A 14595-nucleotide genomic window follows, 5' to 3' on the forward strand; every position below is an offset into this window, starting at 1 on the left:
GATGTGGGACTCGATCCCAGGACCCTGAGATCATGACCTGAGCTGAAGGCAGAGGCTTAACCCACTGAGCCACCCAGGCAGCCCTCTCCCTACTTTTTACTTTGGAAAAATTTGTATCTATATAAGAGTTAGGAGAGCAATACAATGAATATCCATTTGCCCTTCATCTATATTTCCTAATTGTTAGTAGTGAAGTAAAATGTCTTATTTATAGCATCTATGTGATAGGTCTGCTTTTATGCTTATTTTAGAGTCCAGATCTTACATATAGGTACTATATATGTTTTATCACAGCAAAGTCAGGCCGAGGTACCCAATTTTAAAAGCTTTCTAATGAAATTATACATTAAGCCACACTTAAAAAATTCTGCAGCTGTGAAAAGATGTATGTATATTTCAAGATTTACTGAAAAGTATTTTAAGATATTATGTATTTTTTCCAAGTAAAGATTTTCCAATTTCTAGAGGACACTGTTCTATATAACGATTATTCTATCAAGTGGCCGACTGAGATAAGCCTAAATTTACTGTAGTATTCTTCAAGTGGGTAACATAAACAGAATTAATAGAATCTCTGCATTAGCTATCATTTCATTTATCTTCTTTATTTGTTACTTTTAGCTTCTCCACATACTCTTGTTCAGAGTTTAAACTGGTAAGATTAAAATGGGATATACAGGTTTACAAACCCCTGGATTTGCTCAGGGTTTTCTTGGTTTTAGAACTTGAAGTCCTGTGTCCCAGAAAAACCCTTAGTCACAAGCAAATCAGGACAGATGGTCACCCAATGAATTAATATGGCCCTCAGGAGGCCTGGCAGAGTTCTGCCAGCCAGGCTCCAGCTATGCCCTACCTGAAAGTCCAAACTCCTTAATAAACTACCTAGCATACCATGGACTCAGATGTATAAGTGCCTTTTCTGTAGCAGGAACTTGAACTGTGAGTCAGTCAGTCGAGTGCAGTGAGGAGCATAAAACATGGCTATTTTCATAGTTTAACAGATCTGGACTGAGGACATGGCACCATCATTTACTAGCTTTGTGACTTCAATTAACTTGCTTAACTTCTCTCAACTTGTTTCCTCGTTAAGTTAAAGGAAAGAAAAAAGATTAATAACACCTACCTCACGGATTTGCTATAAAGACTGAGAAAATACAGGCTACGGATTTCCACAAATACTATTAAAAAGGACTAAATAAAACTCATTATTATTGTTTCTATGAAAAATGTACCCTAAAGAGAGCATTTGCAGTTACAAGTCACTATATCTGCTTCATTTGGGTTTAGTTCACCAAACATTTACCGAATGTCACACAGTATTCTAGATGCTAAGAATACAAATATGAATAAAGGATGATCATTGCTTTCACAAGCTCAAGCTTGCTGGAGAGAATTAATTCTGTTACTCAGATTGCAGAAGCAGGACTTTTCTTACTAGTGGCTTAGTCTTTCCTCAGATTTGGTTCACTGCCACACTACCATACATGAATATACTTAGTCTGTAATATATAGCTAGTCAGCAAAAAAGCATAGGTCAGATGACTACTGAAAAATACATGTGTCACCGTGTAAAACTTAAAAGTTATCACAACAGTGCAACTTGCTATAGGAGTTGGAAACATTTATATCTAAAAATAAATAAAACATTTGTGACCTTTATAAAATAACTTAAGAAAACTGGTTGTAGTTTATTTATTATGCAAAAGTAATTAGGAAGTTACATGTAAGGAATGAAAGAAAGTACCACCTAATTTGCACTGAACACCTGAAGAGCTACAGGATTAAGAAAAATTCTCTTTAGCCAAGACAGGACTCTTAGGACTAAACTGGTTCTAGATCACCACGGATAGCTAGAAACTATAATGCCTAATATTTACATAGGACTTTATGGTCATCCAAGCATTTTCAGAAACAGGTCATTCAATCCTAGAACTACTGTTAGGGTATAACTGGGGTAAATAAAGATCATGTTGAAGAAACTGAAGTCGAGAGAGGTTAACTGAACTGCCCAATAGTACAGACATTCTCACCCCATGGTGGCATTTTGAATAAAGATACTGCTAACTACAATGTAATTTCATGAATCCGTATTTCAGTAAAAAAAACATGAAGGTACAATATCCCATTCACCACTGCATGAGGAGTTGAAGGAAATGTTTTATTTGTATTATATATAAAAATATTATCGAGGACATTCTGAAACAATTACAAATAATATAACATAACTCCAAAAAAATGTGAAATACAGAATACAGATTAATCTAGTAAGCACGGTGAGGGATTACTATAGGGACTGGAAGACATCAGGTCTATAATTACTAATTCCTCTGGAGAGACACAACATGTTTATGCTATTTAGACTTTCCATTTAGGATATATTTCTCCAAGGATTCAAGCCTTCTTTTTGTCTTAGCAAATACACAGGTCTCTTGCCAGGCTTTTTTGAGAAGTTTTATGTTTTTAAAGTATTGTGATGAGGATTTCTATATTTAAAAAAATTAGGCCAAGACCAATTACTTCTCAAGACTAAGGAGAGAATGACAGAAAAAAAACAGGCTCTGCAATTAGCACCACTGGCCTTAATCAAAGCTCATTATCCAAATAGGGGCTAGGGCTTCCTCTTTAGTCTTTGGACATACCCTCACATACATGTCCTTAGTAGTCTTCATGAAATGCCTGACACTCAAATCTCAAAGGCAGCAGTAGCAGTTTTTGTTCCTACTCCCCTATTTCAGGAGAGGAAAACATTTTCTTAACAAAGATGATTAACTCCAAGGGGAAAAAATCAATTAGTGTAGATGTAAAATAAAAGCTACATTTTAAAAAAAAGATTTTATTTATTTATTTGACAGAGAGAGAAAGAGAGAAAGTACAAGCAAAGGAACAGCAGGCAGAGGGAGAAGCAGGGTCCATGCTGAGCAAGGAGCCCAATGCAGGACTCAATCCCAGGACCTGAGCCTCAAGGAGCCCAATGCAGGACTCAAGCCCAGACCCTTAACTGACTGAGCCACCCAAGTGTCCCTATGTTTATTTGCTGTACATCTTTCAAGAGCACAGGACTAGAACACATTTAATGAAAAATCTGAATAGAAAAAAAAACAAAAATTTTTCAACAAATAAGACAACAGTTCTATATTATAAGCAATTTACCAAGGTAAGAGGAAAAAGACTTGTAGAAAGAAAAGGATATAATGAATAAAGAAAATTTAAAAATTCTTGGCAATATAATGGTCTGGATCCCTTCATATTCTCTCCACTGTCAAAGTCTATTCTCCAAGAGAGGCCTAGAGCTAGCACAGAATATACCAGAGCTAATCCCTACCATCTGTCAAAACCTTTTATTTCTTAACCTTAAACATCACATACCTGCTTTTAGTCTTCTCAGAGTTAAAAGTGTTAGGACTGAGATGTTCTTGTAGGAATCTTTTATGGTACATATGACATTGGTTAATTTCTCCTTGTGTATTTGTATAAATACACTAAAACTTGTATTACTGTATGCTTAAACCACCAGGTTAGAACTAGTATTTTAAATACCCTTCATACTGTCTATGAAACTTTTCAACCTAATAGGCAGACCAAAAAACCCCCAGAATGTCATTACAAAGTTGTTCTGATAACTTTTAAGCAGAGGAAAGTTAGGAGGTAAATAACATTTGTGTGACCAAACTCAGTTTATTCCTTTAATAAGTACTTGTTGAGTATCTACTGTGTGCCAAAATACTCAGCTGAACTAAGGGATACAGTGGTGAAGAAAAAAGACATGGTCTGTGGCAAAGGGCAGAAGTCAAGTTCTTTTGGAGTAATACTTAATTTTCTTAAGAAATCAGGTTCTGTGGGCACCTGGGTGGCTCAGTCAGTTAAGCATCTGACTTTGGCTCAGGTCATGATCCCGGAGTCCTAGGACAGAGCCCTGCGCTGGGCTCCCTGCTCAGTGGAGAGTCTGCTTCTCCCTCTGCCTGCCCCCCAACCCCAGCTTGTGCTCGTTTTCTCACTCATTTCTCTCTAATAAATAAAATCTTAAAAAAAAACACAACCAGGTTCTGTATTTTCAGATAGCTTGAAATTACTCCTTTATACCATAAGCACTTATTTAATTCTAACAATTTCTGATGAAAAAAATTTAAACTGTATTTAAAATTTAAACTTAATGCACATTTCCCTTTATTGGAAATGATATATCTAATATACCTTAGCATTTACATGCTGAGCATCAATTATGGTACTGTGCTCTAACATGGCAATAACTTAAAATATTACTGAAATATGGAAGGTTCTTTGCATATATGCCTAATGGCATCAAGGCACTGTTTTTAGAGTGTTACTGCTTTTAAATATCTTGCTAAAATTATGAAATATGTCATATAGATAAAAAATGAATAAAATAGACATAGCTTTTAAAACATTATGAGACGTTAATACCTTTAAAGCCCCCTTATGCCTCTTTCAGACTGAATCTTCCTTCCTCTCAGAGTTAACCACTAACTTGAATTTTTTGATATGTGTCTGCTTTTTATAGTTTTATTTTTCCTTTCAAATTATTTTTTGTACTTTTAATATGTCTGCTTTTAGAAACTCTACCAAAAGAGAAATATGTTGATCTGTTTTAGACTAGGATACTGAGAAGCAAGCTCATTAGGACTGTGCTCTTACGTAAAATGTGACAGGTTCTAAGAGAAGGCCAGAAGGGTTCTCTTTTGAATAAGTCCAATATGCATTATGGCACCTTCACTGAGATATCTATTTTGTCTGTTAAAAGGCCTTCTGAATTTATTTACTGCTGCTTAAGATTGTTCCAGATGGATGGGAATGCCAAAGAGATAACCCTGTAATTCAAGTGTTATATAGCTGAAGGATTCATCAACTAAAAGATCCTGAAGTGACATTAATGGTCATCAAATCCAACCTCTCCACTCCCTAAAGAAAAAATGAACCCCTCAAAAGTTTGAGTGATGTGTTTTAAGTCACAGAATTAACACAGAATTAAAAAAGAGCCAAGGTTGGCATTCAAGTCACTGAGACCAGTGGTTTTCAAGTAGGGACCCCTCAGCGGGTATTTGGCAATGTCTGGAGTCATTTTTGTTTGTCACACTGGGAAGGTGCTACAGGAGCCAGGAATACTGATAAACATCTTCTGATGTACAGGACAGCTTCCCAAAACAGAGTTATCTTGCCCAAAATATCAACAGTTGTGAAGTGGAGAAACCCTAACTTAGAACTACACTTTGTCAGGGGCGCCTGGGTGGCTCAGAGGGTTAAGCCTCTGCCTTCAGCTCGGGTCATGATCTCAGGGTCCTGGGATCAAGTCCCGCATCCAGCTCTCTGCTCAGCAGGGAGCCTGCTTCTCTCCGCCCCCTCTCTCTGCCTGCTTCTCTGCCTACTTGTGATCTCTCTCTGTCCATGAATAAATAAAAATCTTAAAAAAAAAACAAAACTACACTTTGTCAGATATCTGTAATCGACTATTTACTTAATACAAACATTCTGAGAAAAGCAGTGTCAAAATAGGTTATTTCCCTTTAGTTAAACATTCACGCAGATTTAAGGGTCCAGTTTGATTCCCTATAAGATGGACTACATTAAATAAAAAAAATAAAATATACTCACCAGGAGCCAAAACCCAAGGGTCTCCTATCATAATCTGGCAGCTCTGGAGCAATCTTACATGCCTGTATGTTCAGGTACTTAAATATGTGAATTTTGCCTTTAATACATATCTAAAAAAAGTAACATATACACGCAACCAAATTATTACTCATCCGAAATGTAGGTGTTCCCTGTTAACAATCACAATCAGCTTTTTATTTATTATATATTAGAAACAGCAGGCATTTCTATCAACTACATATAGCGATATTAAAAATCAAATACTCATTATAACATATTATTAGTTATTCTATGTGTTTAAGTGATATAAATACAGATTTTTTATTTTCTGGTCAAGAATAATTTTCAGTAACATATAAAATAAGTAACTTATGATTATAAACACTGAGAAAATACTAAATAAACTTATCACCCTGATTAGTTAGGCACAGTCAGGGATTTAAAGCATTGTACCCCACGGATTACACTGGCAACTTTTGCTTTTAGAAATTCAACAATCATGCACAATTATGTTTTGAATCCTACTTTCTGTAAGAGAGAAAAGCAGAAAGATTAATTATTAAAATTCTATTTCTGTTGACGGAAGTCAAAATACAAATTCTTTAGGATTATGAGATCCTTCTATAGTTATGAAGGTTACTCATAAAGCTTTATAGTTGCCATCTAGAGGCCTGAACAAGACCATCATCAACTATAGAGTTCAAATGCTACAGTGAAAAATATAGGCTGGCACGTGTTGTGATGAGCAATGGGTGTTATATACAACAAATGAATCACTGAACACTGTATCAAAACTAATGATGTACTATATGTTGGCTAACTGAACATAATAAAAGAATAAATTAAATTAAATTCAAAAATATACAGGCTCGTAAATTTTTTCAGATTATGGGATGACTGGAATCTATATGTAAAGTTACCTTATAATTATTATTAAATAGTTTCATATCTGTCACTGATGAACAAATGACCAAATTGACTAAATGAGGAACTTAAGATTTTAGAAAATAAAAAGGTACAAAAACAATGGTCAGAAGAAACGCACTGATAATCTTTAATTCTGAAAACCAAGTATTTTTATGTGTCTCTCGTGTTTACATTGCCTACATGCAAATTTTACTAGAAAGAAATTAACTCAAATTATATTAGAAAACTTCAAGAAGAACCCTTCAGCCTAAAAAAGTAAGTCAATTTAATGAAAACTGAAACACTTCTGGAAATATTACCTGCCCTTCATCCCATTTATTCAGGGCTTCTAAAGAATACGTATGTGTGTGAGTTTATTTTAAAAGAATTTCATTTCCAACAAAAAGATAAATGCATAGAACTTCAATTTGTAAATTCACCCTTTGTTGAAAAAGTTTCCAACATACTTCAGACCCACTAGAGTTTACCTGTGCAGGAGGAGACTGTAGTGGATTGTTATCTAGGGTGATCATCTGTAGGTGCCTGAGGTTCCGATAACAAACAGGGATTGCTGTAATTTTATTGCAGGAGAAGTCTAATCGTATCAATGGCAGTTCTGCCAGCTCTGCAGGGTGATAAGAAGGAAATGAACAATTCATGATATTTCAAAACTAGACAATTTTTACAGGAGCTTCTAGTTAAATAATAACAAATTTAATGTATTTATCTCCTTTCTTAATAATGAGCTAATATTGTAAAATGAAATCTAGTTGTTTACAGATGGGAATACTAGTGAAGAGCGCTCACAAAACTACAGAAACCAGAGGCCTGATACCACAGAAACATAGGCATAACCAATGGATTAGATGATAGTGTGTACAAAGAACAAGTTAAATGCCTAAGTTCCCAACCTCAACTCATGCAGCACAACCCCTCTCCAATCACCACAGGGGTCAATAAGTTATTCACTAGCGAAACCGAATCAAAAGCCTTTGAATTCAGGAATCTCAGGCACAATGGAAAGTCGGGATGAGCTGCCAGTTGAAAATGGAGGATTTAAGAGGAAGACTACACAGTGAAGAGACCTCAGCACTTTCCTACCCAACCCCATCCCATCCTTAGCTCTTGAATGCCTGTAGTCAGTCCCCTCTTATCTATGGGGGATATGTTTCAAAACCCCCAGTGATGCAGCAACTGCAGATAGTACCAAATCTGATATATACTATGATTTTTCCTATACATACATACCTGTATACATATACATGATAAAGTTTAATTTATGAATTAGGCATGGTAAGAAATTAACAACAATAACTAATAATAAAATAGAACAATTACAATAGTGTAATAAAAATTACATGAATGTGGTCTCTCTGCTAGAAAAGGAGGGAGGAATTAGCCATAGGCACATAAAAAAACTAAGCAAGAACAAAACAAAAAAAGATGAAAGCAGCAACAAAAATAAGATGTAGAAAAAAGAAATAAAATCAGAGTACATCAACTGAATTGGCAGGGAACAACATTTATATAGTTGTAGTAACATAAACAATAATACTTTGATCAAAAGTTGTGATAAAACTACATTGGGAAGATAGTAGGAGGGAAGTAAAGCTATGATCGTGATAGTGTGTAAGAAAGTTAAACCATCATCTATCAGATCGCCTGGATGGCTCAGTCAGTTAAGCATCTACCTATGACTCAAGTCATGATCCCAGGGTCCTGGTATTGAGCCCCGCATCAGGCTCCCTGCTTAGCAGGAAGCCTGATTGTCCCTCTCCCTCAGCCTGCCGCCCTGCCTACTTCTGTGCATTCTCTCTCTCTCTAATAAATAAATACAATCTTAAAAAATAAAAATAAAAAAAATAAACAGTCATCTACCATAACAGGAGCTGACATAAATGTCAAGACTGATAAATCCAGTAAAGCTGTTAAAGCCTGCTATTTAGAAATATGTCAGCAAATGCTAGTGGAAATAGTCAAAGGCAGAAAAGGTAGATGCTTCCAGACATTAAAACTGGGGAGGTGGAGGGGTGCCAGGTAGCTTAGTTGGCTAAAGGTCCAACTCTTGATTTCGGCTCAGGTCATGATCTCAGGGTCATGAGATCAAGTCATGTGGCAGCTCCACACTCAGCACTCAGCAGGGAGTCTGCTTGAGATTCTCTCTCTCTCTCTCTCTCTCCCTCTTCCCCTCCTCCATGTGCACATGCAAGCACACGCTCTCTAATAAATAAAATCTTAAAAAACAACAACTGGGGAGGGAGATGGTTGAGGCAGCAGAATGCTATTATTGATTTTGAACTTTTTATACTCAACTTTCTGAATGATATATTTTATACTATTTTATACTATATATATATTTTTATATTATTTGACTTTCTGAGCAATATATTACTTTATGACAATTAAAATTTAAAATCAAAATGGCAATAAGAGACATACATCTTATCTACCAAACCACCAATTAATGAACACGAACTTACACACTAACATATGTAGCTACTGGAATAAAGCTTTCTTCCCATTTCAGTTTAGCTGAATATGTTGAGATTACAAGATAAGCTTTAAAGCCATTTAAAATTATATGTGTGACTCACCATTTTCTTGTAACATACATTTAAATTTTGATAGAGAAATAAATTAGATGATAAAACTATTAGACTATATCTGTCATTTAAAACTCTGAATTTTCATTTTCACTAAAATCCCAATGTTTTCATTAATTGATTTTGTAGTAAGTCCATATTATTATATTAATAAGACTTTTTTTAAAGATCAATCACCATAAGTGGGTCCTGAGTAGAAGGGTAATCTTGGATAGAAATTTTGGGTTATGAGACCTATGGCATGATTTTGGTCAGTTCTGCTGGGGGCCTTCATTCATATTCCTGAGGGGGTAAAAGTAGACCCAGGAGGAAATGAGGAAGGGCTCTAAAAATAAAAGGTGTAGAGGTTACTGAGTAAGTGAGTAAGATGAAAGTTATGCAGGATTTTGGATAGTCTGACCGTACTAAGTGTATAAAAGTGGACTAAATGGTCACTTACTGAGACAGTATGACATCCAAAATGTCCAAGTCACATTTGTATGAACTAAAAATTTGTTAGAACTAAAAATCATACTGGATTAAACTGGTGTTAACATTTAGATTTCACAGTGAAGCAAAAGTTTCATTAGTTATTTCATTATTTACTATACAAGTCGATTTTTGTAGAAGAACCTAGAGCATCATAGTCATGAAAATACCTTCTAAAGGACAGAGGTAAGGGAAAGTGGATGGGAGTACAGATGACACAGGAGTTTCCAGGAGCTGATCACTACTTTGGCTGGATATTCATTGCTCTCATTTATATATGAAATTTTCCACAATAAAATTAAAGAAATATATACTCTGATCTAAGTTCTCCCCATTTTTCATTTCTTTTTATGGCTTCTTTCATGAATTCATATTTTGAAGGACTGATAAATTATTCTTAATTTGTTTAATCATTTTTATCATTTAGATACATATACCAGAGCCTACAGTAAGCCTAAGAGAACCAGCCTCCCAGTGTAGTCTCTCACTGCATTCATTATTCATTCTACACATCACCTCATTAACTAGCCACAACCATTAATTAGCCTCTATCTGAACATTTCCAGGGAAGATTAAGTTCAAGTTAAGTCTATTTTAAGTCAGTGCAAATTGCAGGAATATTTTTCATTACACTAAACTATTTCCTCATCAAAAACATGATCTATTTCTCCCAATAGTTTCAAGTACTAAAATTTTCAGGGACCCTACCTTGCATTATTAATTAATTCTGACACGATCTAAAAATACAATCACTGGTTAATAGTTATTGGAGTTTTTCACTGAAGACTCTAACTTTAAAATCTATAAGGAAACAGGAAACATATAGTAGCTGAACTACTGTATCTCAAACGTTGCCTATAACTCGTATACATTTTTGTCTTGTACCTATCAGTCTGAGAGATCTTCAGAATAAAACAAGAAATAACAAAACAATTATTTCAGTTTCTTACCTTCAGGCAAACGTATTAAGTGGTTTCTTCTTACATTAAGGTCTCTCAAGGCCTCCAAATTACCAATTTGGGAAGGTATTGTTTGAATTTCATTGCAGCTCACATCCTATCTCAAAAAGATACAAGGTAAAGAGTTGTTCTAATATTACAAATTTGTCCACTTTAAACCATGTGTAAAATGAGGTTTGATAAAGTAATACTTATGATCTGTCTTAACTGTAAAAAAAAAAAAAAAAGATTCTGTGTCCCCTTGTTAATTCTAAAAACGTAGAGGCTTCTGACTGATTTTACACATTTTATATGGATCTACACTAATTTTATGAGCAGAACAAAAATTAAATGACAAGATATGGACAGAAGGCCTAGGATCAAATCAAATGAAAATTCTAGTGAAAAGGTAAATTAGAAAAAAGTATAACAACAGATCTATTTAGGATAATATTTTATAAGTGTTCTTTTTAGAAGAAAAAACAAAACAATAATAAAAATTATAATGATAAAATTAATTGAAAGGAACTCCTATTTTCAAAATACCAGCTCACCTGCTCAAGAATGTAAAATAAAAATGCACTGAAGAGGGGGGTGTGGGTGGCTCAGTTGGGTGAGCGATTGCCTTTGGCTTAGGTCATGATCCTGGAGTCCTGGGATTGAGTCCCGCATCAGTCTCCCTGCTCAGCAGGGAATATGCTTCTCCCTCTGCCCCTTCCCCTCTCATGCTCCTTCTTTCTCAAATAAATAAATAAAATCTTTAAAAAAAATGCATTGAAGACAGCTCAAAAAATTCTTTATCAAACTGAAAGTGAGTGAAAAAAAAACTGAAGTACACATAACTCATAGGCCATGGAAAAAACAGACACTGCTCTATTGGCATCTGATCAAGCTGGTACCAACACAAGTATTATGTGGGCCTTCTGGTATATTGGTCAACATCTTGATTCCACTAGTTCTGAGAAGAGGCTGACTACAGATTCCAAGACTGACAAATTCAGAATTCCCTAATTCTGAGACCAGCCAGAAAAATGTATAACATTTTTCCATGTATAACAGCAGGAAGTTGTCTAGGTTAATAAAAGCTCCAAGATGCCACATTAACACTTAGAACTCCTTTAGGATATGAGTAAAAAGACAGTATTAATAGACTTACTATTTGAAAAGACCACTTACCAAAACTTCAATAATCTTCAAACATTATTTTTACATTTTCCCATAATACTCTTAGAGAAAATATTACTTTACTTTTCCTACCAATTAATGACTGAAGTAGAATCAGTAGCTATACTTTTTAGTCCAATGCTCTGGGCATCAAAGTTAAAAGGAAGAGAAGTTGAAAGGATAGGGAAAACTGAACCTGAGACAGAAGATAATAGTAATTTATAATATTTCTCTTGGAAAATGTATATCTTGAAAGACTGAAGTTTACTTTCACTTAAAAATGAAGGGAAGGGTGGCTCAATCAGTTAAGCCTCTGCCTTCAGCCCCGCATGGGACTCCCCACTTGGTGGGAAGTCTGCTTGTCCCTCTGCTTCTGCCCTTCCCCCTTCTTGTGCTTTCTCTCACTCTCTTGCTCTAATAAATGTATAAAATCTTTAAGGGGAAAAAAAAAAACAATGAAGAGAAATAGCGGCACCTGGCTGGCTCATTTGGAGAAGTATGTGACTCTTGATCTTGGGGTCTTTAGTTTAAGCCTCATGTTGGCTATAGAGACTACTTAAATAAATAAACTTAAAAAAAGAAAAGGGAAATAAAGGAAAAAAGCAATAAGGATGCTGTGAAAACATGTTCTATCAAGTAGAAATCAGGAGCTTTGGGATTATTAATTCTCACTCTGGGGTGCCTGGGTGGCTCAGCTGGTTAAGCGACTGCCTTCAGCTCAGGTCATGATCCTGGAGTCCCTGGATCAAGTCCTGCATCAGGTTCCCTGCTTGGCAGAGAGTGTGCTTCTCTCTCTGACCCTCCTTCTTCTCATGTTCTCTCTCTCTCTCAAATAAAAAAATAATAATTCTCACTCTGGCACAAACTATACAACTGAGGGTATCGATTTACCTCTTCTGTAGAAAGCTAAAAACTCCTTCTACAAGATATAGCTTAGGTATTTATGATTCAATAAGCAGATACAGAAAGTTCTGATTTGAAAAGTCAGAATCTGAATCACAAGCAAAATTTACTGTTAGTTCATGTTAATAACCCAAGCTCTGAAGAAATGCCAACAAACTTGTATTTTGGACTTTATTTCCTAGATCTTATTGTCTCTAAATAAATAGTCTAAATACTCCAGATTTAATATATTTGTGTATTTTTACATGTGACCTTTTATATTCATAATCCACCTGAAAAAAAGAGAGAGCTAATGTGTGGTCCAGTTAAATTACATGTGAATTTTTTGTTTATGATGTCTATCTTTGTTAATAAACCTACATGAAACTATCCTTCCAAATCTCAATGGATATAATTGTATTTGACCATTTCAGAAATATAAAACATGGGCTCTGAAGTTAAGGTAGGTTGATTTCAAATTCTATTTCAGTTATGGAACCTTGGGCAAATTACCCAAGTGCTACTTTCCTCGGCTTTAATATGATAATTATAATACTTAATTCATGTTACTGTGTTGTTTAATGGGAAAAGTTCCATTCCCATGCCCAGAATATTAAGTACTAAAGAGTAACAAGGAGTAGTAAATGAAAGTCAAGCTTCTCAGAAACCATAAAGCAGTAAAGAATAGCTTACTTTATAGAAGGAGAGGGGTGCTAGAGATAGCATGTAAGACAAAAAAAAATAAGCCCGATCTTTGTAGTGCCCGTTCCCCCTGTAGGGGCTAACCAAAAATCGGAACACTGACACTATTAAGATTTTGAAAAATTCAAATGCATTATTTAACTTATATCTCAAAAGTTTAGTAACGTGGAAATCAATGAATACTGGTTAAAATTTAATTCTAATGACTTTCTCCCAGTCCACGTGGGCCTATTAGACTTGCACTTTAAGTACTTTAACTCTGTCCTGAAGCACTTCAGTACTGATCAACCAGCAAAACTTCACTATTCATACCTGAAGAAAACTAAACAATACGTACCTTAATAATGGGTCTTTATCACATGACAGATTATGGTATGACTATGGATATACATACATGTGGGACAGTGAAAAAGTAAAACATTAACTTACAAGTTCTGTTAAATGTCTGAGATGTCCAATTTCCTCTGGAAGTGACACCAATTTGTTATTACTAGCAATTAAGACTTTCAGTGGTAAATTACACAAGTGCACTGGTAACGTTGACAGTTGGTTCCGACTAAATGGGTAAGTAGAAAAAGAGAGGAGTAAGAACCCACCACTCAAGAAAGAAATTTCCATCTTTCCTATTCTACACTCAGTAAAGTGACAAACCTAAGTCTTGGAAGAAACAAATGGGATATCAGATTTGGATTCTGGCCTCCATTACCTCACGTTATCACCTTTGTGATTTTAAGCACAGCATTATTCGTTTTTTACACAGATTCCTCATATGTAAATTGAGGATCTTAATAACTCTTCTACCTATCCTACAGGACCCTGTACCATAAAACTCCTTTGTAAATAATGATGTGCTATATAAACACAACATTTGTTACTTATTTAAATTACTGTTATGAACGATATAGTGATTTAAAAATACAGTAGATGACTGTTATCCTTTCCTGTCTTCCAAACAAGAGTTATAAACATATAAGTAGTTGTATCTACTTCCCTCACCATTACATACATTATAATCAAATGTATACAAATGATCCAAATATAGTTCTATGGAAAACAAGTGACAGGCTGTGATTTCAAATATGTCACACCAGCTGAAGTATAGGTATATAAATCTTTTATGGGGCACTTGGGTGGCTCAGTTGGTTAAGCAACTGCCTTCGGCTCAGGTCATGATCCCAGAGTCCCCAGATCGAGTCCCACATTGGGCTCCCAGCTCCAAGGGGAATCTGCCTCTCCCTCTGACCTTCTCCCCTCTCATGCTCTCTCTGTCTTTCTCTCAAATAAATAAATAAAATCTTAGAAAAAAAAAGAAATCTTTTATATAT

At 35.2% G+C, this 14595-nt stretch overlaps 1 protein-coding gene across 2 annotated transcripts in view; it reads right to left on the minus strand.

Annotated features, from left to right (window-relative positions):
* The window catches only part of LOC111154987 (leucine rich repeats and calponin homology domain containing 3), a 114518-nt gene that overhangs the window by 50718 nt on the left and 49205 nt on the right, over positions 1-14595 (minus strand). For both annotated transcript variants that reach the window (XM_022514959.1, XM_022514958.1), the window contains exons 3-6: positions 13700-13826; positions 10535-10640; positions 7002-7138; positions 5608-5717 (exon numbers count right to left, since the gene is read on the minus strand). In XM_022514959.1, the coding sequence (XP_022370667.1) occupies positions 5608-5717; positions 7002-7138; positions 10535-10640; positions 13700-13826 (480 nt within the window). The remainder of the gene's footprint in view (positions 1-5607; positions 5718-7001; positions 7139-10534; positions 10641-13699; positions 13827-14595) is intronic.

The sequence above is a fragment of the Enhydra lutris genome, unplaced genomic scaffold (assembly GCF_002288905.1).
Source record: "Enhydra lutris kenyoni isolate GAN:26980312 unplaced genomic scaffold, ASM228890v2 scaffoldscaffold39, whole genome shotgun sequence".
NCBI classification, from domain to species: Eukaryota; Metazoa; Chordata; class Mammalia; order Carnivora; family Mustelidae; genus Enhydra; species Enhydra lutris.